Source organism: Oncorhynchus mykiss, chromosome Y, assembly GCF_013265735.2.
Source record: "Oncorhynchus mykiss isolate Arlee chromosome Y, USDA_OmykA_1.1, whole genome shotgun sequence".
NCBI classification, from domain to species: Eukaryota; Metazoa; Chordata; class Actinopteri; order Salmoniformes; family Salmonidae; genus Oncorhynchus; species Oncorhynchus mykiss.
The window spans coordinates 8,140,782-8,168,427 of NC_048593.1; the positions used below are offsets into that span (position 1 = coordinate 8,140,782).

The 27,646-nt window shown below is 42.7% G+C and overlaps 1 protein-coding gene across 1 annotated transcript; it reads right to left on the reverse strand.

Moving 5' to 3' along the window:
* On the reverse strand, positions 1-27,308 carry LOC110509586 (1-acyl-sn-glycerol-3-phosphate acyltransferase alpha). The gene is made up of 6 exons (XM_021590563.2): positions 26,837-27,308; positions 17,287-17,420; positions 4,131-4,306; positions 2,043-2,138; positions 1,172-1,244; positions 1-997 (listed from the first exon to the last, which is right to left on the reverse strand). Exons 1-6 carry the CDS (start codon positions 27,010-27,012, stop codon positions 831-833), a joined length of 822 nt encoding a protein of 273 aa, XP_021446238.2. The 5' UTR covers positions 27,013-27,308; the 3' UTR covers positions 1-830.
* Positions 27,309-27,646: the final 338 nt, after the last annotated feature.

The window sequence follows — 27,646 nt, forward strand, 5'->3', positions numbered from 1 at the left end:
GTTTGCGTGTGTTAAAGCAGGGTGGTTGTGTGCTGTGCGTGTCTTTTATAGCACATTAAGAAAAAAAAAGTTAAGGCAGCACCAGAGGAAAATAAAAATATCCACCGTCAACATATGAAAAAACAAAAAAGTTGAGCCAGAAGGAAGGGAAAAAAAGCGAAAGTACCACCACTGAAATGTAAACATTTAAAAAATAAAATACAATAACAATAAAGCCTCTTTTAAAAAGGTGGAGGTAGAAAAAAAGGTATCCCCAAGCATGCATGATGAACGCACATTAATAATGTTCCGTTTCGCTTGCCGTCGGTCCGTCACTCTACTCATAACCTGCAGAGCCAACAGGTCTTCTGTCGTGAGGAGTCAGGACTGCACTGTATGGGGGCTGGCTCAGAGCAGGAGCCAACCAGAACCAAACTATACCAGGCCAAAACAACAGATGAGTTCATGACAGAGGCCTGGTGTGTGCGTTGTATCCTGGTACAGATGTGGTCAAATATATTGGCACCCTTGCACAACTCTCTATTTCTTCAAAAACAAGTTGAAATTGAAAACGGTGTTTACAACTGCACATTTCAAAGAAAAATGTCCTGGACTCTTGATTAGAGGCAATATCTCGTTGTGTAATTTATCTCACACCTGTGGTAAGTTGCAGGTCCATTCAAACAGTTTTGAAAAGAGAAAATGGAACATTCTGCACCTTAAGGGTGCCAATATATTTGACCTAAACATTGGGTACGTAGGTAGGGAGCTGGGACGATGCGGAGGACGGGGGAGAAATAAACATTTTAAATAGGTAGGGTAGGTTTTGGTGTCTCGGACATGGGAAATGTTCAGTGGTGTGAGGGGGGCCCGTTGCTCTGGGTTAAGGGGGCGAAGCCAGAGATGCTCAGGAAGACTGAGCGCATGAGGCCGTAGGACTTGTCGGAGAGGCCGGCCACGTCGTCTGACGTCATGCCCTTCGTCTCGATCTTCGGAAGGATCTTCAACTTGATGGTCCCTGGTTTGAGCATAGCATCATCATCATCAGTCCAACCATCATTATCAGCACATCCCTCATCAACATGTTTGCATGCAACCAAAATACATCTTTCTATGCATGTCATGAGCAGTTCATTTCAAGAGTAGCTGTGTATGAGCAATTTCACTATGAATTTCAAAGTGTGATCTGTACCCGAGTTGAACAGCTTTTCTTTACGTAGGTAGAAGTTACTGTAGGATGAGAACACAATGGGGATGATAGGAGCCTAGGAGCGAGAGGAAGAGAGTGAGATAAAGCGAATTGAGGGAGAGAGCGAGAGTTACCATGACAGTTCGTTCCACATTCGATTCACGCCCTGGGTACCTAAATACTATTATTTTTTCCAAGATAAGTTTAATCTTTTCAGTGATTTTTCCTTTCCTCGGGCAAGACAAATACAAACATGAACAATCAGATACAGACAATAACATGCATGGCTGACCCAGCTGCACAGACTGTCTGTACACACATCTACCTCCCCTCTGTCCACCCCGCTGTCCTTCCCTCACTGACTGGCGCTGAGAGACAAGAGCATGAACAATAGTGTAGAGAGAGATATCCGACCTTCAGTACCGACAGCAGCTTTTGAACTGAGAGATTGAAAGCTTGGCCCTGAAGTAGCAACACTAAAGACTAATCCTTTGTGTATCCCCCACTCTTCTCACCTCAGAAAACCTACCCGTGTCTTTCTCACACCAACACTCATCCTATCACCCTCTCTCAGTTACCTCAAACCATTTCCATCTCCCTCCATCCCTCCATCTCTCTGGCTATCTTTCTCTCTCTGACAAAGGTAGTGAAAATATCTGATATCAGTAACCACGTTAGGATGTTAGCTCCCCCTTGTGTCCTAAATAGGTATAATACCCACACCCACGACCACAACCCCATACTACCAGAGTCCCAATACCCAGTAAACACCAAAATCTAAATCCAGATCACCACACACACACCAACTGCCTCCAAATAGAGTGACCACTGAAATATAGGCGTGGACATAAACGGACACAGCCATGTGGCTCACCTGTGCCTGCACTGCCAGGTGGAAGGCTCCCTTCTTGAAGGGCAGCAGGTCGCCCCTCTGGTTCCGTGTGCCCTCAGGGAACACCCACAGCCGGATCTACCGGGTGCAAAGGTCAGGGGTCAAAGGTGAGGCCCATGAGGAAGCATGGACACAGTATGTCAATATCAGTGGTGGAGATGGACCTAGATACTAGAGGTCGACCGATTATGATTTAACGCCGATACCGATTATTGGAGGACCAAAAAAAGCCATTACCGGTTAATCGGACGATTTAAAAATATATAGATTTGTAATAATGACAATTACAATACTGAATTAACACTTATTTAAACTTAATATAATACATCAATAAAATCAATTTAGCCTCAAATAAATAATGAAACATGTTCAATTTGGTTTAAATAATGCAAAAACAAAGTGTTGGAGAAGAAAGTAAAAGTAAAATATGTGCCATGTAAAAAAAAAAAAAGCTAACGTTTAAGTTCCTTGCTCAGAACATATGACAGCTGATGGTTCCTTCTAACAGGAGTCTTCAATATTCCCAGGTAATAAGTTTTAGGTTGTAGTTATTATAGGAATTATAGGACAATTTCTCTCTATACCATTTGTATTTCATATACCTTTGACTATTGGATGTTCTTATAGGCACTTTAGTATTGCCAGTGTTAACAGTATAGCTTCCGTCCCTCTCCTCGCTCCTACCTGGGCTCAAACCAGGAACACATCGACAACAGCCACCCTCGAAGCAGCGTTACCCATCGCTCCACAAAAGCCGCAGTCCTTGCAGAGCAAGGGGAACAACCACTCCAAGTCTCAGAGCGAGTGACGTTTGAAACGCTATTAGCGCGCACCCCGCTAACTAGCTAGTCATTTCACATCGGTTATACCTGCCTAATCTTGGGAGTTGATAGGCTTGAAATCATAAACAGCTCAATGCTTGAAGCACAGCAACGAGCTGCTGGCAAAACGCAGGAAAGTGCAGTTTGAATTAATGTTTATGAGCCTGCTGGTGCCTACCATCGCTCCGTCAGACTGCTCTATCAAATCAGACTTAATTATAACATAATAACACACAGAAATACGAGCCTTAGGTCTTTAATATGGTCGAATCCGGAAACTATCATCTCGAAAACAAGACATTTATTCTTTCAGTGAAATACGGAACCGTTCCGTATTTTATCTAACGGGTGGCATCCCTAAGTCTAAATATTCCTGTTACATTGCACAACCGTCAATGTTATGTAATAATTACGTAAAATTCTGGCAAATTAGGCGGCCCAAACGGTTTCATATACACTGACTCTGCGTGCAATGAACGCAAGTGACATTAACCAGGTGAAATTATTGCCTGCTAACCTGGATTTCTTTAAGCAAAATATGCAGGTTTAAAAATATATACTTCGGTGTATTGATTTTAAGAAAGGCATTGATGTTTATGGTTTGGTACACATTGGAGCAAGACAGTCCTTTTTTGCGAATACGCACCGCATCGATTATATGCAACGCAGGACACGCTAGATAAACTAGTAATATCATCAACCATGTGTAGTTAACTAGTGATTATGATTGTTTTTATAAGATAAGTTTAATGCTAGCTAGCAACTTACCGTGGCTTCTTACTGCATTCGCGTAACAGGCGTGGAGTGCAATGTAACAGGCGTGGAGTGCAATGTAACAGGCGTGGAGTGCAATGTTATCAGGTGGTTAGAGCGTTGGACTAGTTAACTGTAAGGTTGCAAGATTGAATCCCCGAGCTGACAAGGTACAAAAAATAAATAAATAGAATAAATATCGGCCCTAATTAAATCGACCATTCCGATTAAATCGGTCGACCTCTACTAGATGCTCAGCAAGAAATTAGAATAGAAAAACACAAATATCAAGTGTTCAAACTTGAATGGGTTAAGTTTCAGTATATATTGGCTTGGGAATGTTCAAAATCAGTCGCCTCAGTGTTATGCTCCATCTCACTATCTGGCATAATTGCCAATCAGGTTGGAGTTAATCATGACTTTGGCAAAGCCCAGAGTACAGCAGAGGGCTACATGTATAATCATGCGGTCCCATAGATTAGTCCTGTAGAATTACCTGGTCGTCCAGCATGGTCTTGGCAGCGTCGGCCATGACGCTCTTGGCATCGCTGGTCTTGTTGCGGTTGATGAAGACGATGCCGCCCAGCCAGGACACAATGCCCACCGTGCCCGCGTACACCAGCTCCTTCTTGGCAATCATGGTGCAACGATCTGGGAGAACCTCCATTAGACCTGGGGATTGGAGAAGATCTGTTAGGATCCGTTACAGGATCTGGTAGGATCTCCATTAGACCGGGGGGCTGAAAAGGATCCAAGGGGATCTGTTAGTGCATATCAAGCCCATTAGATCCTTTAGAGGATCTTTTAGAACTGATAACTGATATTTTATGTTCTGTATGAACCCAGTCATGTGGGGTTGAATCTAATGGATTTTTTTGCACACCGATTCCATTGACACCACTGAATGATTTGGAATGAGACTTTAGGACATTTTTATGACCTTGAATGGTGCACAGCGTCTCTCTCCTGAGGCCTCATTTGTAAACATTGTGTAAATTTCACTAAATATCTGCGCACACTGAAAAAAAACATTGATATTTCTTAACCTGGCGCACATTTGTCCTGTCAGATATCAGTGCAGATGGCCGTCATCGTGTTAACTTGCAAACACTCATGGGCTAGCTAAAGAGAAGTTTGGCCACAATATGCTGTCCTAACATTTAAAAAATGTTACCAAGATGATGACATTGTCCACTCAACTCTTTCTTCATCAAAAAGAACCTGTAGCTAATATTCAAGTTTTTTTTTCATGAGCAAGTTTTCACCACCTAATTCTACATCTAGCTAAGGTGTTGTGGTGGTAGAATCAGTACTTATGAAATTGGAAATTTGCACAAAAATTGTCTGCTTGCTGGCTGAACCCGTATCAAATCAATCCATATGAAAAGGCAGGCATGCTAACAATGCCAGTTGTTCACTCACTCAATGCTGAACACTCCCTCAAGCGAAGTGTAGTGAAGTTTTGAGTTACGATATCTGTTCTGCCGTGATTAGTGCGCAGAGTTCTACAGCGCGGCTAATTGCACAGTGGTGTTACAAAGAAACAAGGCACAGTGCCAGCTGTCAGAAATATGCTGATTTATGAGAACAGTCCCATAACTTGTCAGAACATCATCAACAAGCTGGCAAACTAGCTACAGTATGGCCATTCAAAAGAAGCTTGCACTAGGTTGCTAGCCGGCGCATTGATTGCCGTAGTAGCCAGTGCGTCAGAGAGCTGAGTGATTAGTGACTAGTGTAAGGCGGATGAGCAAAATCTTTATTTTTAGAGAGAAGTTGCTCATTCTACAAGAGATCGGTTGAGGGATGAGTGTTCCGCCATCTGACGTGAGACAACGCTTGGAGCACTCGTTTTAAATCAAGCCCTCCTAAAACTGTACGCGCGTATTATAACTCGGCCAAAAAAAAACACCCATCATACACCTTTTAAAAAGGTGATAACGCCTAATTCCAATCGTTCCAAATTGGAAATAAAGGGCCACGGTCAAAACTAAAAGAAAAGAACAATGACAGATTTTATCCCGAGACTTCTTTAGATATCATGCACCTGCTGTTTACAAGTATGAATAGGCCCCTGCCCCGTGTCTTACCAGAGGCTGCTGTTCTATCCTGCCGATACAGTGCTTAACCCGCCAGCTGTATGTTCTTAATGTCTTCGTTCAGCCACGACTCGGTGAAACATGAGATATTACAGTTTTAATGTTCCGTTGGTAGAATATACGTGCTTTCAGTTCGTCCCATTTATTTTCCAGCGATTGAACGTTAGCTAGCAGAATGGAAGGCAAGAGCAGATTAGCCACTCGTCTCCTGATCCTCACAAGGCATCCTGATCTCTTTCCACGAAACCTACGTTTCCTTTTCCAGCCAATCACAGGGATCTGGGCCTGGTCGGGTGTCCGTAGTATATCCCTCACGTTCGACTCATTGGAGAAGAACTCCTCTTCCAATTTGAGGCGAGTAATCTCAGTTCTGACGTCCAGAAGCTCTTTTCGGTCATAAGAGACGGTAGCAGCATCATTATCAAGTTACGAACAATGCGAAAAAACAAAACAAAATAGCATGGTTGGTTAAGAGCCGATAAGATGGCAGCCCTACCATCCGGCGCCATCATCATGTGTGCTATTTAGAGTGAATGGCAAGACAAAATATTTACAGTGCCTTGCGAAAGTATTCGGCCCCCTTGAAATTTGCGACCTTTTGCCACATTTCAGGCTTCAAACATAAAGATATAAAACTGTATTTTTTTGTGAAGAATCAACAACAAATGGGACACAATCATGAAGTGGAACGACATTTATTGGATATTTCAAACTTTTTTAACAAATCAAAAACTGAAAAATTGGGCGTGCAAAATTATTCAGCCCCTTTACTTTCAGTGTAGCAAACTCTCTCCAGAAGTTCAGTGAGGATCTCTGAATGATCCAATGTTGACCTAAATGACTAATGATGATAAATACAATCCACCTGTGTGTAATCAAGTCTCCGTATAAATGCACCTGCACTGTGATAGTCTCAGAGGTCCGTTAAAAGCGCAGAGAGCATCATGAAGAACAAGGAACACACCAGGCAGGTCCGAGATACTGTTGTGAAGAAGTTTAAAGCCGGATTTGGATACAAAAAGATTTCCCAAGCTTTAAACATCCCAAGGAGCACTGTGTAAGCGATAATATTGAAATGGAAGGAGTATCAGACCACTGCAAATCTACCAAGACCTGGCCGTCCCTCTAAACTTTCAGCTCATACAAGGAGAAGACTGATCAGAGATGCAGCCAAGAGGCCCATGATCACTCTGGATGAACTGCAGAGATCTACAGCTGAGGTGGGAGACTCTGTCCATAGGACAACAATCAGTCGTATATTGCACAAATCTGGCCTTTATGGAAGAGCGGCAAGAAGAAAGCCATTTCTTAAAGATATCCATAAAAAGTGTCGTTTAAAGTTTGCCACAAGCCACCTGGGAGACACACCAAACATGTGGAAGAAGGTGCTCTGGTCAGATGAAACCAATATTGAACTTTTTGGCAACAATGCCAAACGTTATGTTTGGCGTAAAAGCAACACAGCTGAACACACCATCCCCACTGTCAAACATGGTGGTGGCAGCATCATTGTTTGGGCCTGCTTTTCTTTAGCAGGGACAGGGAAGATGGTTAAAATTGATGGAAAGATGGATGGAGCCAAATACAGGACCATTCTGGAAGAAAACCTGATGGAGTCTGCAAAAGACCTGAGACTGGGACGGAGATTTGTCTTCCAACAAGACAATGATGCAAAACATAAAGCAAAATCTACAATGGAATGGTTCAAAAATAAACATATCCAGGTGTTAGAATGGCCAAGTCAAAGTCCAGACCTGAATCCAATCGAGAATCTGTGGAAAGAACTGAAAACTGCTGTTCACAAATGCTCTCCATCCAACCTCACTGAGCTCGAGCTGTTTTGCAAGGAGGAATGGGAAAAAATGTCAGTCTCTCGATGTGCAAAACTGATAGGGACATACCCCAAGCGACTTACAGCTGTAATCGCAGCAAAAGGTGGCGCTACAAAGTATTAACTTAAGGGGGCTGAATAATTTTGCACGGCCAATTTTTCAGTTTTTGATCTGTTAAAAAAGTTTGAAATAACCAATAAATGTCGTTCCACTTCATGATTGTGTCCCACTTGTTGTTGATTCTTCACAAAAAAATACAGTTTTATATCTTTATGTTTGAAGCCTGAAATGTGGCAAAAGGTCGCAAAGTTCAAGGGGGCCGAATACTTTCGCAAGGCACTGTAATCACTGTAAATCGCCGTGACCCTCAACCAACCTCTCCACTCACTGGACCCTTTTGATCACTCGACTAAGCATGCCTCTCCTTAATGTCAATATGTCTTGTCCATTGCTGTTCTGGTTAGTGTTTATTGGCTTATTTCACTGTAGAGCCTCTAGTCCTGCTCACTATACCTTATCCAACCTATTAGTTCCACCACCCACACATGCAATGACATCTCCTGGTTTCAATGATGTTTCTAGAGACAATATCTCTCTCTTCATCACTCAATACCTAGGTTTACCTCCACTGTATTCACATCCTACCATACCTTTGTCTGTACATTATACCTTGATGCTATTTTATCGCCCCCAGAAACCTCCTTTTACTCTCTGTTCCAGACGTTCTAGACGACCAATTCTTATTGCTTTTAGCCGCACCCTTATTCTACTCCTCCTATGTTCCTCTGGCGATGTAGAGGTGAATCCAGGCCCTGCAGTGCCTAGCTCCACTCCTATTCCCCAGGCGCTCTCTTTTGACGACTTCTGTAACCGTAATAGCCTTGGTTTCATGCATGTTAACATTAGAAGCCTCATCCCTAAGTTTGTTCTATTCACTGCTTTAGCACACTCTGCCAACCCGGATGTTCTAGCTGTGTCTGAATCCTGGCTTAGGAAGACCACCAAAAATTCAGACATTTTAATTCCAAACTACAACATTTTCAGACAAGATAGAACTGCCAAAGGGGGCGGTGTTGCAATCTACTGCAAAGATAGCCTGCAGAGTTCTGTCCTACTATCCAGGTCTGTACCCAAACAATTTGAACTTCTACTTTTAAAAATTCACCTCTAAAAACAAGTCTCTCACCGTTGCCGCCTGCTATAGACCACCCTCTGCCCCCAGCTGTGCTCTGGACACCATATGTGAACTGATTGCCCCCCATCTATCTTCAGAGCTCGTGCTGCTAGGCGACCTAAACTGGAACATGCTTAACACCCCAGCCATCCTACAATCTAAACTTGATGCCCTCAATCTCACACAAATGATCAATGAACCTACCAGGTACCTCCCCAAAGCCTTAAACACGGGCACCCTCATAGATATCATCCTAACATACTTCCCCTCTAAATACACCTCTGCTGTCTTCAACCAAGATCTCAGCGATCACTGCCTCATTGCCTGCATCCGTAATGGGTCAGCAGTCAAACGACCTCCTCTCATCACTGTAAAACGCTCCCTGAAACACTTCAGCGAGCAGGCCTTTCTAATCGACCTGGCCGGGGTATCCTGGAAGGATATTGACCTCATCCCATCAGTAGAGGATGCCTGGATATTTTTTTAAAATGCCTTCCTAACCATCTTAAATAAACACGCCCCATTCAAGAAATTTAGAACCAGGAACAGATATAGCCCTTGGTTCTCCCCAGACCTGACTGCCCTTAACCAACACAAAAACATCCTATGGCGTTCTGCATTAGCATCGAACAGCCCCCGTGATATGCAGCTGTTCAGGGAAGCTAGAAACCATTATACACAGGCAGTTAGAAAAGCCAAGGCTAGCTTTTTCAAGCAGAAATTTGCTTCTTGCAACACTAACTCAAAAAAGTTCTGGGACACTGTAAAGTCCATGGAGAATAAGAACACCTCCTCCGAACTGCCCACTGCACTGAAGATAGGAAACACTGTCACCACTGATAAATCCACCATAATTGAGAATTTCAATAAGCATTTTTCTACAGCTGACCATGCTTTCCACCTGGCTACTCCTACCCCTGTCAACAGCACTGCACCCCCAACAGCAACTCGCCCAAGCCTTCCCCATTTCTCCTTCTCCCAAATCCATTCAGCTGATGTTCTGAAAGAGCTGCAAAATCTGGACCCCTACAAATCAGCCGGGCTAGACAATCTGGACCCTTTCTTTCTAAAATTATCTGCCGAAATTGTTGCCACCCCTATTACTAGCCTGTTCAACCTCTCGTGTCGTCTGAGATTCCCAAAGATTGGAAAGCAGCTGCGGTCATCCCCCTCTTCAAAGGGGGGGACACTCTTGACCCAAACTGCTACAGACCTATATCTATCCTACCATGCCTTTCTAAGGTCTTTGAAAGCCAAGTCAACAAACAGATTACCGACCATTTCGAATCTCACCATATCTTCTCTGCTATGCAATCTGGTTTCAGAGCTGGTCATGGGTGCACCTCAGCCACGCTCAAGGTCCTAAACGATATCTTAACCGCCATCGATAAGAAACATTACTGTGCAGCCGTATTCATTGATCTGGCCAAGGCTTTCGACGCTGTCAATCACCACATCCTCATCGGCAGACTCGACAGCCTTGGTTTCTCAAATGATTGCCTCGCCTGGTTCACCAACTACTTCTCTGATAGAGTTCAGTGTGTCAAATCGGAGGGTCTGTTGTCCGGACCTCTGGCAGTCGTCTCTATGGGGGTGCCACAGGGTTCAATTCTTGGACCGACTCTTCTCTGTATACATCAATGAGGTCGCTCTTGCTGCTGGTGAGTCTCTGATCCACCTCTACGCAGACGACACCATTCTGTATACTTCCGGCCCTTCTTTGGACACTGTTAACAACCCTCCAGGCAAGCTTCAATGCCATACAACTCTCCTTCCGTGGCCTCCAATTGCTCTTAAATACAAGTAAAACTAAATGCATGCTCTTCAACCGATCGCTACCTGCACCTACCCGCCTGTCCAACATCACTACTCTGGACGGCTCTGACTTAGAATACGTGGACAACTACAAATACTTAGGTGTCTGGTTAGACTGTAAACTCTCCTTCCAGACCCATATCAAACATCTCCAATCCAAAGTTAAATCTAGAATTGGCTTCCTATTTCACAACAAAGCATCCTTCACTCATGCTGCCAAACATACCCTTGTAAAACTGACCATCCTACCAATCCTCGACTTTGGCGATGTCATTTACAAAATAGCCTCCAATACCCTACTCAACAAATTGGATGCAGTCTATCACAGTGCAATCCGTTTTGTCACCAAAGCCCCATATACTACCCACCATTGCGACCTGTACGCTCTCATTGGCTGGCCCTCGCTTCATACTCGTCGCCAAACCCACTGGCTCCATGTCATCTACAAGACCCTGCTAGGTAAAGTCCCCCCTTATCTCAGCTCGCTGGTCACCATAGCATCTCCCACCTGTAGCACACGCTCCAGCAGGTATATCTCTCTAGTCACCCCCAAAACCAATTCTTTCTTTGGCCGCCTCTCTTTCCAGTTCTCTGCTGCCAATGACTGGAACGAACTACAAAAATCTCTGAAACTGGAAACACATCTCCCTCACTAGCTTTAAGCACCAACTGTCAGAGCAGCTCACAGATTACTGCACCTGTACATAGCCCACCTATAATTTAGCCCAAACAACTACCTCTTTCCCAACTGTATTTAATTTATTTATTTTGCTCCTTTGCACCCCATTATTTTTATTTCTACTTTGCACATTCTTCCATTGCAAAACTACCATTCCAGTGTTTTACTTGCTATATTGTATTTACCTTGCCACCATGGCCTTTTTGCCTTTACCTCCCTTCTCACCTCATTTGCTCACATTGTATATAGACTTGTTTATACTGTATTATTGACTGTATGTTTGTTTTACTCCATGTGTAACTCTGTGTCGTTGTATCTGTCGAACTGCTTTGCTTTATCTTGGCCAGGTCGCAATTGTAAATGAGAACTTGTTCTCAACTTGCCTACCTGGTTAAATAAAGGTAAAATAAAAAATAAATAAAATAAAATTGCCTTTAACGGGGTATGGTAGTAGGTTCCAGGAGCACCGGTTTGAGTGTGTCAAGAACTGCAACGCTGCTGGGTTTTTCACGTTCAATGGTTTTACTGTGTATCAAAAATGGTCCACCACCCAAAAGACATCCAGCCACCTTGACATAACTGTGGAAAGCATTGGAGTCAACATGGTCCAGGATCCTTGTGGAACGCTTTTAACACCTTGTAGAGTCTTCTCGGAGCAAGTGACGTCACCGATTGAAACGCTATTAGCGCGCACCACCGCTAACTAGCTAGTCATTTCACATCGGTTACACCCTGATGAATTGAGACTGTTCTGAGGGCAAAAGGGGGGTGCAACTCAATATTAGGAAGGTGTTCCTAATGTTTTGTACTCTAAGATATATATATATATATATACACACATACATATATACACACACAGTGCCTTGCGAAAGTATTCGGCCCCCTTGAACTTTGCGACCTTTTGCCACATTTCAGGCTTCAAACATAAAGATATGAAACTGTATTTGTTTGTGAAGAATCAACAACAAGTGGGACACAATCATGAAGTGGAACGACATTTATTGGATATTTCAAACTTTTTTAACAAATCAAAAACTGAAAAATTGGGCGTGCAAAATTATTCAGCAACCCTTAAGTTAATACTTTGTAGCGCCACCTTTTGCTGCGTTTACAGCTGTAAGTCGCTTGGGGTATGTCTCTATCAGTTTTGCACATCGAGAGACTGACATTTTTTCCCATTCCTCCTTGCAAAACAGCTCGAGCTCAGTAAGGTTGGATGGAGAGCATTTGTGAACAGCAGTTTTCAGTTCTTTCCACAGATTCTCGATTGGATTCAGGTCTGGACTTTGACTTGGCCATTCTAACACCTGGATATGTTTATTTTTGAACCATTCCATTGTAGATTTTGCTTTATGTTTTGGATCATTGTCTTGTTGGAAGACAAATCTCCGTCCCAGTCTCAGGTCTTTTGCAGACTCCATCAGGTTCTTCCAGAATGGTCCTGTATTTGGCTCCATCCATCTTCCCATCAATTTTAACTATCTTCCCTGTCCCTGCTGAAGAAAAGCAGGCCCAAACCATGATGCTGCCACCACCATGTTTGACAGTGGGAATGGTGTGTTCAGCTGTGTTGCTTTTACGCCAAACATAACGTTTGGCATTGTTGCCAGAAAGTTCAATTTTGGTTTCATCTGACCAGAGCACCTTCTTCCACATGTTTGGTGTGTCTCCCAGGTGGCTTGTGGCAAACTTTAAACGACACTTTTTATGGATATCTTTAAGAAATGGCTTTCTTCTTGCCACTCTTCCAGAAAGGCCAGATTTGTGCAATATACGACTGATTGTTGTCCTATGGACAGTCTCCCCCACCTCAGCTGTAGATCTCTGCAGTTCATCCAGAGTGATCATGGGCCTCTTGGCTGCATCTCTGATCAGTCTTCTCCTTGTATGAGCTGAAAGTTTAGAGGGACGGCCAGGTCTTGGTAGATTTGCAGTGGTCTGATACTCCTTCCATTTCAATATTATCGCTTGCACAGTGCTCCTTGGGATGTTTAAAGCTTGGGAAATCTTTTTGTATCCAAATCTGGCTTTAAACTTCTTCACAACAGTATCTCGGACCTGCCTGGTGTGTTCCTTGTTCTTCATGATGCTCTCTGTGCTTTTAACGGACCTCTGAGACTATCACAGTGCAGGTGCATTTATACGGAGACTTGATTACACACAGGTGGATTGTATTTATCGTCATTAGTCATTTAGGTCAACATTGGATCATTCAGAGATCCTCACTGAACTTCTGGAGAGAGTTTGCTGCACTGAAAGTAAAGGGGCTGAATAATTTTGCACGCCCAATTTTTCAGTTTTTGATTTGTTAAAAAAGTTTGAAATATCCAATAAATGTCGTTCCACTTCATGATTGTGTCCCACTTGTTGTTGATTCTTCACAAAAAAATACAGTTTTATATCTTTATGTTTGAAGCCTGAAATGTGGCAAAAGGTCGCAAAGTTCAAGGGGGCCGAATACTTTCGCAAGGCACATATACATATATATATACATACATACATACATACATACATACATACATATATATACACACACACACACACACACATACATACATACATACATATACACACACACCCTGAATCACTCTCACACACACTCTGAGGTCCAGCTCACAAGCTCCATCAGCAGCATATGTATCTAGATGGTTATCAAATAGTCTTGAAAGGGAAAGCACATCCCTACCAACCTCCCATCATAGATATGAACTACTGCTCCATCTGCTGATCCCAATCCTGTAATAAACAGCCCCGGCCTTCTGTCATAGCTTCATTCTCTGCCCCCTTCCCTCAAAGAGCCTTTGTTTGACTGGGTGCACCTCAGTCACGCGCAAGGTCCTAAATTATATCTTAACCGAAACCGATAAATGACAATACTGTGCAGAAGTCTTCATCAACCTGGCCAAGGCTTCGACTGTGTCAATCACCGCATTCTTATCGGCAGACTCAACAGCCTTGGTTTCTCAAATGACTGCCTCGCCTGGTTCACCAACTACTTCTCTGATAGAGTTCAATGTGTCAAATCGGAGGGCCTGTTGTCCGGACCTCCGGCAGTCTATGGGAATGCCACAAGGTTCAATTCTCTTTTCTCTGAAAACATCAATGATGTCTCTCTTGCTGCTGGTGCTTCTCTGATCCACCTCTACGCAGACAACACCATTCGGTATACTTCTGGCCCTTCTTTGGACACGGTGTTAACAAACCTCCAGACGAGCTTCAATGCCATACAACACTCCTTCCGTGGCCTCCAACTGCTCTTAAATGCAAGTAAAACTAAATGCATGCTCTTCAACCGATCGCTGCCTGCACCCGCCCTAGCATCTAGCATCACTACTCTGGACAGTTCTGACTTAGAATATGTGAACAACTACAAATACCTAGGTGTCTGGTTAGACTGTAAACTCTCCTTCCAGACTTACATTGAGAATCTCCAATCCAAAATTACATCTAGAATCACCTTCCTATTTCACAAAAAAAGCATCCTTCATTCATGCTGCCAAACATACCATTGTAAAACTGACTATCCTATCAATCCCTGACTGCTTCGATGTAATTTACAAAATAGCCTCCAACACTCTACTCAGCAAATTGGTTGTAGTCAATCACAGTGCCATCCGTTTTGTCACCAACGCCCCATATACTACCCACCACTGCGACCTGTATGCTCTGGTTGGCTGGCCCTCACTACATATCCGTTGCCAAACCCACTTGCTCCAGGTCCTCTATAAGTCTATGCTAGGTAAAGCCCCGCCTTGTCTCAGCTCACTGGTCACCATAGCAGCACGCTCTCCAGCAGGTATATTTCACTGGTCATCCCCAAAGCCAACACTTCCTTTGGCTGCCTTTCCTTCAAGTTCTCTGCTGCCAATGACTGGAACGAATTGTAAAAAATAAAATTACAAAAATAAAAAAAAAATTAATTTTTTTTTTTTTTAGTTTTTTTTAAATACATTTTTGAAGCTGGAAACATATCTCCCTCTCTAACTTAGAACAGCTTACCGATCATTGCACCTGTACACAGCGCATCTGTAAATAGTCCACCCAACTAACTCATCCCCATATTGTTTTTTGCTCCTTTGCACCCTATTATCTCTACTTGCACAGTCATCGTCTGCACATCTATCACTCCAGTATTTAAATTGCTAAATTGTAGTTATTTTGCCACTGTGGCCTATTTATTGCATTACCTCCCTAATCTTACTACAGTGTGTGAAAATGTACATAGATTATTCAATAGTGTTATTGACTATACGTTTGTTTATCCCATGTGTAACTGTGTTGTTTGTGTCACACTGCTTTGCTTGGCCAGGTTGCAGTTGTAAATGAGTTGTAAATGAGAACTTGTTCTCAACTGGCCTACCTGGTTAAATAAAGGTGAAATTAAACATTAAAAAGCATAATGCATTTCATACTGATCCTGGCTTTTCGCTACAGTCAAATACACCTTATCTACAAATTAATACAGTCTTAAAATAGTGCTGTTGATTGATTACATGCACCAGTCTGTCCTCAAGTTATTTGATTTATTTTTACCTTTATTTAACTAGGCAAGTGAGTTAAGAACAAGGAACAGTGGGTTAACTGCCTGTTCAGGGGCAGAACGACATATTTGTACCTTGTCAGCTCGGGGTTTGAACTAGTCTCCGTTGGATTTGGACTGTAGCCTAACTTCCTTAGACAGTGATCAGTGATCACATCTTGTGTGATGCTATACCAACTGACAATTATCAGTCTGTACCCACTGAAACCATGAGTGTAGCCCCATTATACTGTTCTCTCAGAATAGAGTGCCCTGTGACTGCACTCAAACCATTAGAGGATTCCCTTAGGACGTGAGCTATGGAGGGTAAAGTGAAGTTAGTGGGAGGGGAGACAACCAGCACATGCACTTCTGTGATGTGTGGTTGTCGCACCTAGCTATCTTAACCTCTCTGGGATATGTGGGACGCTAGCCAGGGAAAATGCAGAGCGCCAAATTCAAATAAATTACTATAAAAATCAAACTTTCATTAAATCACACATGCAAGATAGCAAATTAAAGCTACACTTGTGAATCCAGCCAACATGTCAGATTTCAAAAAGGCTTTTCGGCGAAAGCAAACGATTCTATTATCTGAGGATAGCACCTCCGTAAACAAAGAGAGAAACCATATTTCAACACTGCAGGCACGACAAATCGCAGAAATAAAAATATAATTCATGCCTGACCTTTGACGAGCTTCTTTTGTTGGCACTCTAATATGTTCCATAAACATCACAAATGGTCCTTTTGTTCGATTAATTCCATCGATACATATCCAAAATGTCCATTTATCTGGCGCATTTGACCCAGAAAAACACTGGTTCCAACTTGCGCAACGTGACTACAAAATATCTCAAAAGTTACCTGTAAACTTTCCAAAAACATTTCAAACTACTTTAGGTATTTTTTTACGTAAATAATCGATAAAATTGGAGACGGGATGATCTGTGTTCAATACAGGAGGAAAAAATGTAGCATGCTTTCTGGTCACACGCCTCTAACAGTACACTTCAAGTGACCCTTGTTCAAGATGGCCATACTTCTTCATTACACAAAGGAATAACCTCAACCAATTTCTAAAGACTGTTGACATCCAGTGGAAGCGATAGGAACTGCAACACGGTCCCTTAATCTGGATTCCTAATGAAAACCCATTGAAAAGAGAGTGACCTCAAAAAAAAATTGGAATGTTTGTCCTCCGGGTTTCGCCTGCTAAATAAGTTGTGTTATACTCACAGACATGATTCAAACAGTTTTAGAAACTCCAGAATGTTTTCTATCCAAATCTAATAATAATATGCATATCTTATCTTCTGGGGATAAGAGCGTCTGCTAAATGACTAAAATGTGAATTGTAAATGTGTGTATCAGCGCATATGTTCTTCTGTGTGTGCAGGCACATCCATCTCTGTGTGGGTCTGTCAGCAGGTCCGTCCGTGTGCGTATGTATGTGGTGTGTGAGCACGTCCGTCCTTGCTGTCTGTTTGTGTAGCCGACCGTGTGTGTGTGTGTGTGTGTGTGCGTCCCATACCCAGAACGTCCAAGGAGCTCTGGTGGTTGGAGATGATGACGTAGGGTCCCTCTGTCTGCAGGTGTTCCAAGCCACTCACATCGAACCGCAGACCCAGGAAGTACTTAACATGACGAACCAGAGCACGGACCACCCTGGAGACAGGAAAGAACACAGCAATGTTCAATTCAATCTTGATCTGAAAACCATGCGTGTTAAAACGATCGGAGTTCAAACAAAGCACCAATGCATCAATGACAGTGTTTCAGAGCATCAAATCTGCTCTGTCAGCGATCAGCAACAGAGCAGAGTGAATGCTCTCAAACACTGCGACCGTCTCTAACGAAGGCGGTGAGAAAATACAGCTACGTACAGACAAATCTTGTACGTTGGACTCAACAAAATGTGCTCAATAAGCAACCTTCATCTAAGGTTAATTTATTTTTTTTCATGGCTACAAAACAAAATGTCTTATTTTCGATATAGGCCAACAGATGTAGTTTATTCTGTCTGTTCTGTGGAATTTTCTAAGTGGTTTAACAATTCCACATTGAACACGGCACAGTGATTAATTACAGCCACAGCATCTGTTGGATGAGTTATAGGCCTAAACCGAATGATTCTGATGGGGAAAAAAAACGCTGTCTTTACCAAACTACGATTTTTGCATACTTTCAGTGTGGAACCTGTCAATGTTTGGGGGGGGGGGGGGTTATAGCCTAGGCTAACCAATTCTAATATGGAACTAGCGGAAAATAGACAGGATGCAATTATTCCAAAAGTTACAGCTAGTTGTTGGAACAGTCACATGTACTCATTAACACTTATCATACTTTTTTTTTCCCCCTTGTAAAGTTTAAGCATGCATTTCTGTAGGCCTAATGGGAGCTTGTGCTCAAACTCGGCCTGTGTGTGTAGATGGAACGGTCAGAACACGAGTGAGTGAGACATGGAGAGGAAAGGGAGTTTAGGGAGAAGAACTGCGTGATGCTTGCCGTGGCTTCTTTTTTGTGTGGCTCGCAAATGCACATGTACAAATGGAACACTAGAGTCAAAACAAATGAGTGTTTTCAAGACAATGTATTTTCTTCCAAGAACGAGCCACAAAGCGCATTCCACCAAAATAGTTTTACAGAACTCTTTTCTAGATATTTTTTTAAATCTCTGGTTCAAAGATTGAGTACTCAAAACGGGTGACAAACCTATTACTCATGCTCACCTCTACAATAACGTAGCTAGAACATTGTCTGCTGGTGGCGTCACATGTACCATTACATTCAAAAACATGACTAGAATGTTGTCTGCTGTTGGCATGACATTCAAAACATGTTTAGGCTAGATGTAGAACATTGTCTGCTGTTCTTACCCAACCACAATAAGGGAAAGGAAATGGCTTTCTTTGGGTTAGGCTCTCTCGGTGCCCTGTCAGGAAAGCAATAAAATCATGGCCGCCAATCGCAACAGTCATTTTTATTTATTTATGGAAGATAAAACGTTTGTGTAAACTTAAGTGACTAAAACCTGATATAAAAAAAATGTAGAAAATATACTGGAGCTATATACATGTTTAAATGAGCTCATCTTTGGAGAACCACCCAAATAAAAACTAGACAGAATAGACATTTCCAAAGACGTCATGACATGGGGCCCTCATTGATTTTGTTTTAACGTTTGAGTCCTTCCGATAGAATAAGAACATGGCGTACGTCATGGCAAAATGTGTAGAATTGCAGGAAATTGGCTTTGAAAAACAAGTGTCCAGTGTTTCAAGATTCTTATTAAATATGACCTATAATTAATGGTAAAAAAAAGGTAATGGAGTGTCAGAATTAGGCTTTTTTGTGTTTATTTATTTGTACTCCATTAACTTTTACAGAAGCAGCAGCTATTCGTCCTGGGGTCCACAAAACATGACAAGTAACAAAACACTGGTAGACAAGGACAGTCACATTAAAATACAAAAATATTATACCAACAATACAACTCAAAAATAGTGATAGTGTTAGAGGTTGACCGATTAATTAGGGCCGATTTCAAGTTTTCATAACAATCGGAAATCAGTATTTTTGGGCGCCGATTTTTTTTACACCTTTATTTAACTAGGAAAGTTGGTTAAGAACACATTCTTATTTTCAATGACGGCCTAGGAACGGTGGGTTAACTGCCTCGTTCAGGGGCAGAAAGACAGGTGGAATTAAAAATGTAATGAGAATGAAGAGCCAGAAGGTTGGCTGCTATTTACATTATAACCTGAATGGAGTTGTGTAGGCTAACTAGGACGGTGAGAAGCACAGTAGCGTTATTGCTAGCGTCTCTCAGTTTGATGCAGTCAAGATAAATAACTATCATCACATCTGGTTACATAGTACCTATCAAGAAGTAAGTCTAGCAAGAAATAAGTGGTTGCGGTCCCTCCCGCCGTGCCTGCACTGGTGCTTTGAGCTTACTCACATGCACCGCATGGCCTCCGCTCCCTAATAACCTTCAGCTGATCGCTCTGTGCCTCTCCCCCTTTCTCCATGGCTCCAGTTTAACAAAAGTGTTTTTCTGCCACTTCCCTCACTCAGATCGAACCAGTTGTTTTTTTAGCATTGTTTGAGTTACAACAGACAAAAGGTGTAAAGGTTCCAAATCTAACTGAACAATCAGGGGTTTGTTTGGACAAGGCTGTAGCAGGCATGGAAACAGGAGCAGGCTGACAGGGGAGGGGGATTTGAGTCTATTCAGGAGAGAGTTAACATAACCCAGTGAGAAGGGTTGACAAGAACACACTACACAGCAGCACGTCATGGTTCACGAACACACCGACAGGTCTGTAATACTGTTGGCACTTCGCATCATAAGCCACTCCCCTTGAGCAGCTAGGATACAGGTTAGTTAGGGTCTAAATCTCCTGTTTGTTTTCATCCCAAAACTCAGTGAAAATTCATGATGGAATCTTGGCGAGTGTTGACAGCAGCATTACGATTCCATTTATTTGGAACGTCAGACAGGGGGAAAAAAATCTGACAATTCCATCCCTGTTCCGGCTGAGGCTGAAGTAACACTTTAGTTCGCTTCAATGTTTGCTACGTTGCGTGACGGTTCGTACTGAATGACAGTTTTCCACAAAACGGTGCACAATGTTCTTCAACAGCCTTTAAGTTCCATTTAAACCTGTTTGGTGGGTGTGGCAAGGTAAATCCTGATCAATATGGGTGACCGTCTGAAATCACAACACTCCGCAGCACACCATATGGCAGGGATCATCAACTAGATTCAGCCGTGGGTCGATTTTTTTTCTTGAGCGGGTGGTGGGGGGGCTGGAACATAATTACAAATAATTGGTAGACTGCAAATTGACTGCATGAAACCCAAACAGATATAATATTTGACTAAAACAATTTCAAACCTTGTTTACATTGATATATGATCACGTCTCTCAATTATGCAATGAAAATACTTGAGAACAGATTTATGGGGTCTATTTCACACCATATGTATTGAATTGAAAATGAAATCATGAATAAGTTGAGAATGTAAACATTTCAGGACCGCCACTCCAAAACTAGCAAACCAATAGACACTCATTGTCTACACCTCGCTCTAAACCCCACCCTTCACAGAAAAAATAATGCCAAAACTCACCCTCAAAAAGACTAGCAGTAAAAAGGATTGGTTGCTGGGAAAGTTGAACTGAAAATTATTTTTGCATTCCTTTTTTCAAATAAATATATATATATATATATATATATATATATATAGCTCAAAAAAATAAAGGGAACACTAAAATAATACATCCTAGATTTGAATGAATTTTTTATTTATTTATTTATTTAACCTTTATTTAACCAGGTAGGCAAGTTGAGAACAAGTTCTCATTTACAATTGCGACCTGGCCAAGATAAAGCAAAGCAGTTCGACACATACAACGACACAGAGTTACACATGGAGTAAAACAAACATACAGTCAATAATACAGTATAAACAAGTCTATATACGATGTGAGCAAATGAGGTGAGATAAGGGAGGTAAAGGCAAAAAGGCCATGGTGGCAAAGTAAATACAATATAGCAAGTAAAACACTGGAATGGTAGATTTGCAATGGGAGAATGTGCAAAGTAGAAATAAAAATAATGGGGGTGCAAAGGAGCAAAATAAATTAATTAATAAATTAAATACAGTAGGGAAAGAGGTAGTTGTTTGGGCTAAATTATAGGTGGGCTATGTACAGGTGCAGTAATCTGTGAGCTGCTCTGACAGTTGGTGCTTAAAGCTAGTGAGGGAGATAAGTGTTTCCAGTTTCAGAGATTTTTGTAGTTCGTTCCAGTCATTGGCAGCAGAGAACTGGAAGGAGAGGCGGCCAAAGAAAGAATTGGTTTTGGGGGTGACTAGAGAGATATACCTGCTGGAGCGTGTGCTACAGGTGGGAGATGCTATGGTGACCAGCGAGCTGAGATAAGGGGGGACTTTACCTAGCAGGGTCTTGTAGATGACATGGAGCCAGTGGGTTTGGCAACGAGTATGAAGCGAGGGCCAGCCAACGAGAGCGTACAGGTCGCAATGGTGGGTAGTATATGGGGCTTTGGTGACAAAACAGATTGCACTGTGATAGACTGCATCCAATTTGTTGAGTAGGGTATTGGAGGCTATTTTGTAAATGACATCGCCAAAGTCGAGGATTGGTAGGATGGTCAGTTTTACAAGGGTATGTTTGGCAGCATGAGTGAAGGATGCTTTGTTGTGAAATAGGAAGCCAATTCTAGATTTAACTTTGGATTGGAGATGTTTGATATGGGTCTGGAAGGAGAGTTTACAGTCTAACCAGACACTTAAGTATTTGTAGTTGTCCACGTATTCTAAGTCAGAGCCGTCCAGAGTAGTAATGTTGGACAGGCGGGTAGGTGCAGGTAGCAATCGGTTGAAGAGCATGCATTTAGTTTTACTTGTATTTAAGAGCAATTGGAGGCCACGGAAGGAGAGTTGTATGGCATTGAAGCTTGCCTGGAGGGTTGTTAACACAGTGTCCAAAGAAGGGCCGGAAGTATAGAGAATGGTGTTGTCTGCGTAGAGGTGGATCAGAGACTCACCAGCAGCAAGAGCGACCTCATTGATGTATACAGAGAAGAGTCGGTCCAAGAATTGAACCCTGTGGCACCCCCATAGAGACTGCCAGAGGTCCGGACAGCAGACCCTCCGATTTGACACACTGAACTCTATCAGAGAAGTAGTTGGTGAACCAGGCGAGGCAATCATTTGCGAAACCAAGGCAGTCGAGTCTGCCGATGAGGATGTGGTGATTGACAGAGTCGAAAGCCTTGGCCAGATCAATGAATACGGCTGCACAGTAATGTTTCTTATCGATGGCGGTTAAGATATCATTTAGGACCTTGAGCGTGGCTGAGGTGCACCCATGACCAGCTCTGAAACCAGATTGCATAGCAGAGAAGGTATGGTGAGATTCGAAATGGTCGGTAATCTGTTTGTTGACTTGGCTTTCGAAGACCTTAGAAAGGCATGAATGATTCTTATTAAATAGTTTTTTCTTTACATAGTTGAATGTGCTGACAAAAATGACAAAAATGATCAATGGAAATCAAATTTATCAACCCATGGAGGTCTGGATTTGGAGTCACACTCAAAATTAATGTGGAAAAACACACTACAGGCTGATCCAACTGACGTAATGTCCTTAAAACAAGTCCAAATGAGGCTCAGTAGTGTGTGTGGCCTCCACGTGCCTGTATGACCTCCCTACAACGCCAGGGCATGCTCCTGATGAGGTGGCGGATGGTCTCCTGCGGGATCTCCTCCCATACCTGGACTAAAGCATCCGCCAACTCCTGGATAGTCTGTGGTTGGATGGAGCGAGACATGATGTCCCAGATGTGCTCAATTGGATTCAGGTCTGGGGAATGGGCGGGCCAGTCCATAGCATCAATGCCTTCCTCTTGCAGGAACTGCTGACACACTCCACACTCCACATGAGGTCTAGCATTGTCTTGCATTAGGAGGAACCCAGGGCCAACCGCACCAGCATATGGTCTCACAAGGGGTCTGAGGATCTCATCTCGGTACCTAATGGCAGTCAGGCTACCTCTGGCGAGCACATGGAGGGCTGTACGGCCCCCCAAAGAAATGCCACCCCACACCATGACTGACCCACCGCCAAACCTGTCCTGCTGGAGGATGTTGCAGGCAGCAGAACGTTCTCCACGGCATCTCCAGACTGTCACGTGCTCAGTGTGAACCTGCTTTCATCTGTGAAGCGCCAATGGCGAATTTGCCAATCTTGGTGTTCTCTGGCAAATGTCAAATGTCCTGCACGGTGTTGGACAACCCCCATCTGGATGTCGGGCCCTCATACCACCCTCATGGAGTCTGTTTCTGACCGTTTGAGCAGACACATGCACATTTGTGGCCTGCTGGAGGTCATTTTGCAGGGCTCTAGCAGTGCTCCTCCTTGCACAAAGGCGGAGGTAGCGGTCCTGCTGCTGGGTTGTTGCCCTCCTACGGCCTCCTCCACGTCTCCTGATGTACTGGCCTGTCTCCTGGTAGCGCCTCCATGCTCTGGACACTACGCTGACAGACACAGCAGACCTTCTTGCCACAGCTCGCATTGATGTGCCATCCTGGATGAGTTGCACTACCTGAGCCACTTGTGTGGATTGTAGACTCCGTCTCATGCTACCACTAGAATGAAAGCACCGCCAGCATTCAAAAGTGACCAAAACATCAGCCAGGAAGCATAGGAACTGAGAAGTGGTCTGTGGTCACCACCTGCAGGTGTCTTGCTAATTGCCTATAATTTCCACCTGTTGTCTATTCCATTTGCACAACAGCATGTGAAATTTATTGTCAGTGTTGCTTCCTAAGCGGACAGTTTGATTTCACAGAAGTGTGATTGACTTGGAGTTACATTGTGTTGTTTAAGTGTTCCCTTTATTTTTTGAAGCAGTGTATATACACACATACATATATATATATATATATATATATATATTAATCATTTGTCATGCGAGTTTTGCTCTCACTTTAAAATGATTTGCTTACAAGTTCTGGAGTTTTGCTTTTGATGTCTTATTGTTACAATTTTATTTAAAAAATTATTTCAACATCCATTATTTCACCCGTCCTCAAAAATATTAAATGTTTACATTCTCAACTTTGTCATAATCACAATTTATTTTTAATTCAATACATATGGCATAAAATTGACCCCATACAGACTACCCAAACTAAATTCCCGGTGAGGATCTCCTGGGGTCAATTTTTTTTTAATAATAATAATAATAATAATAATAATAATGTTAAAATCGGTGAACTCTTTCTAATATGGCCTGTCCCCCTCTGTGTCACTGTGTCTGGGTCCCTATTGCTTTCTCTTCATCTTGCACACTCACTCTCCGTCTGTCTGTCTGTCTGTCTGACACAACACACACGTTAACGACAGTGAATAGGGTCCCGCGCCCTATTCACTGCGAGAGAATGCTGCCTGGCGCAACATGACACCACTGATCTGCAAGCATGGCTGTGAAACAGTTCAGTTATTCCAAGAGCACGGAGTCTGAGCCAGGTCAGTCTGATAACACAGGGCAAGGCACTAAACTAACAAGGACAACAGGCAGCGCAGGCTGGGGGAGGCCATCCATTGATTTCTAGGGGACCTTTCGTAAACATGACCCCAACCAGGAGGGAAATTCAGTTCTATCTGACCCCCACTCCTCTCTGAGTAATTATCTGATTATATAGTCACTTGTGTCCAATAGGCCGTGTCTCTGTCCACAGTACAATACCCAATCCCTCTGGCCTATTGACAAGTAGACTGAGTTGCACATTGACACAGGTGTAGTTTAACTCCACCAAGGTGAGTATTAGGCAGAAATTGACCCAGTAAGAAGAGAGGTGTACAATGTACATTTCTTATGTAGGGGATGCCAGGTGGGATTTTCCTACATTAAATAGGCAGTTGGAACTTGGCAACCATCCTAAACACTGTAAAATGATTTAATTATCAATTCCAACATGGAAGTGGTATTGGTTTCATTTAGACTAAAATCATTGACATTTTGATTTGCCTGCATTAGCCTTCCACATAAATTACCCAAATGGCAATTTCATAGACATGTCTAATATGTGGGGCTAGCCTAAAGAATCTAACCTTAAGGTCACTGTAAGTACACATCTTCCCTGTAAGGTTAGAATGACAGGCTGCCATGATCAGGACACCGCGGAGCCAGTGTGAGATATGGCTCAGAAAACGTATCTCAATCCAGGGATGGGAGATAGCGCTTTACTCTTACTTATCCCATATGATACATCAAGAAGATTTAATTTTAAAAAATCAGAACTGCCTTTAACAGTATACTAGGCTAGCTAAAGAAACCCATTGGAATCGACTAGACTTCCAGTAGTTAACCACCCAAACGCTAGGTATCACGTTGTCATGGAATCCAATGGGCTGCTATAGCATCAGCTAGCCTAGCATGTTGACAAACACAGCAAAAATGTTTTTTTAACTGAGTATTATTCCAATATTCTTGATTCATTGCTAAGGAATAATGAGTACAGCGACATATTCGATTCCTGGATTGAGGTACATTTTCCAAGCCATATACCGCGCCGGGCTCCGCTGTCCACATTCTGGCATAGAAACATTCCTACAAATTCCGAAACATGTCGATGTCTTCAATTGTGTAGGGAACACCGTGTATATTTACAACGGAAAAACCTAAACGTCCCTCGTCTGTCATGAAGGTTGAATAAAATTACATTTTGACTTACTCTGCCAATGTCAGCTTTTGAGACCAAATATTTGGTCTCGAATTTCGAGCAGCTGAATGACAACTGTTAGAGTAAGTTTAATAAAATTACATTCAAACATGCTGGCTTGTAAGGAAAATGTCCACAAAAGTGCAGCGGTCTCTTTGATTGTATACCAATAATTGGTATCAAATACAAAAGTCTTATTAGACTAGGCAATGTTCCGAATAGCGAGAAGAAAATAACGAAAGTCGGATTCTTATGGCTAGTATGGGTCATTAAACCAACTGATGAAACCCAACATCCTCTTTTCTTGGCCCTGTTAGGACTTGAAACATTGACAATCTATGCAACAACAAAAAATGCATAGATTAAAGTGGCATTTTCTGCAATCTATTGTTAGTTTACATCTGTGCAAAACACACGCCTGTTGGATATGTTGTTCCGAACTGGTTTACAGCGAAGAAAATGTCGGACCCAGAGGCCATGTCCGGATGCGAGGTGAAGCTAACGTTAGCAAGCTAGCTAGTATTAGCCGCCTGGTTCAGAAAGTCCCAAACATCTGGCAATGCATTTGAAGCTAGCTAGCGTAAATGTACTTTATTTCCACTGCTGGATAACTACCTTGCATTTCGTTATAAAAATGTTGCAACCAACCGTTGAAAAATATCAGCAAAATGGCTTATGATAAATTAGGGTAAAGCCACAGATTGATGTTGTGTTTGTAACATTTCAAGATTTGGCAAGCTAGCCATCTTCCATTCTAATGAGCAAACGAACCGTTCGCTAGCAAAGCATCGCTCACGCGGTTGTGCGACCTGGAACTTACCTCATGTTTTCAACGTCCCTGCCTCCGCATTTCAGAATACTAAGCGGAATCGCAATCGCACCCAAAACCATCATATAAGCCACGTAGAAACACTTTTTGAAATAAAAAACAAAGGTGCTGCTAGTCCATAGCAGAAGTGGGACCAGCAGCATTAGGAATACCCAGAGCGCATCCATACTGATTCCTGCGAGGATATTGGCAGCAAAAGCTGACGTTACCGTGGCTAGTGAGAAAGCGTGAGCGGCACTGTGGCACCGGCTGACATTTCAACTTCCAAGGCCAACACCGGTGGTGCACAACTCGTTCTCTGGGTTAAAATAACGCAACCGTGAACGACAAAATATGACAACACTTTTCAGTCGACGATGGTGCAGGCAGCCTCATGTAGTGGTTCCGATATGAAATTCAATGGTTTCCGGTGGCACAAGCATTTAAGTTCCTCTGCAGAGATGGGCAGTATAAAGCGCCACAGTGTAGTTGTAATAATACCCATAAAACCTAGCGGGCAATTAGGGAAATGGTTCCAATCGTTTTTACACCATTAATTTCTCCCATTGGGAATTTTAGAAACACTTAAAATAAAGGGCTGTGTTTCGTGTAGACTTATCCTGGCGTGACATTTTGATAACCATGTAAGTCTCTCTCAGACAATGTGACTTTTATCAATCTATTCAGCTCTATTTACTCTCAGATTCAAAAATGCTTAGCATCAAAGTAGACATCATGCAAGACTACAAATCCCTGCAAGCTCCTGCACATCATCTCTATCTGACACTTTTGATAACATGTATTGTGTCAATTTAAAACTTG

Excerpts from the sequence above, each read along its gene's own strand:
- LOC110509586 (XM_021590563.2), bottom strand. The coding sequence starts at position 27,012 with ATGGATGCGCTCTGGGTATTCCTAATGCTGCTGGTCCCACTTCTGCTA. Across the intron at positions 17,421-26,836 it reads AGGGACGTTGAAAACATGAG|GGTGGTCCGTGCTCTGGTTC; the intron begins GTAAGTTCCAGG and ends TCCTGTCTCCAG. Across the intron at positions 4,307-17,286 it reads GAGCTCCTTGGACGTTCTGG|GTCTAATGGAGGTTCTCCCA; the intron begins GTATGGGACGCA and ends TCCAATCCCCAG.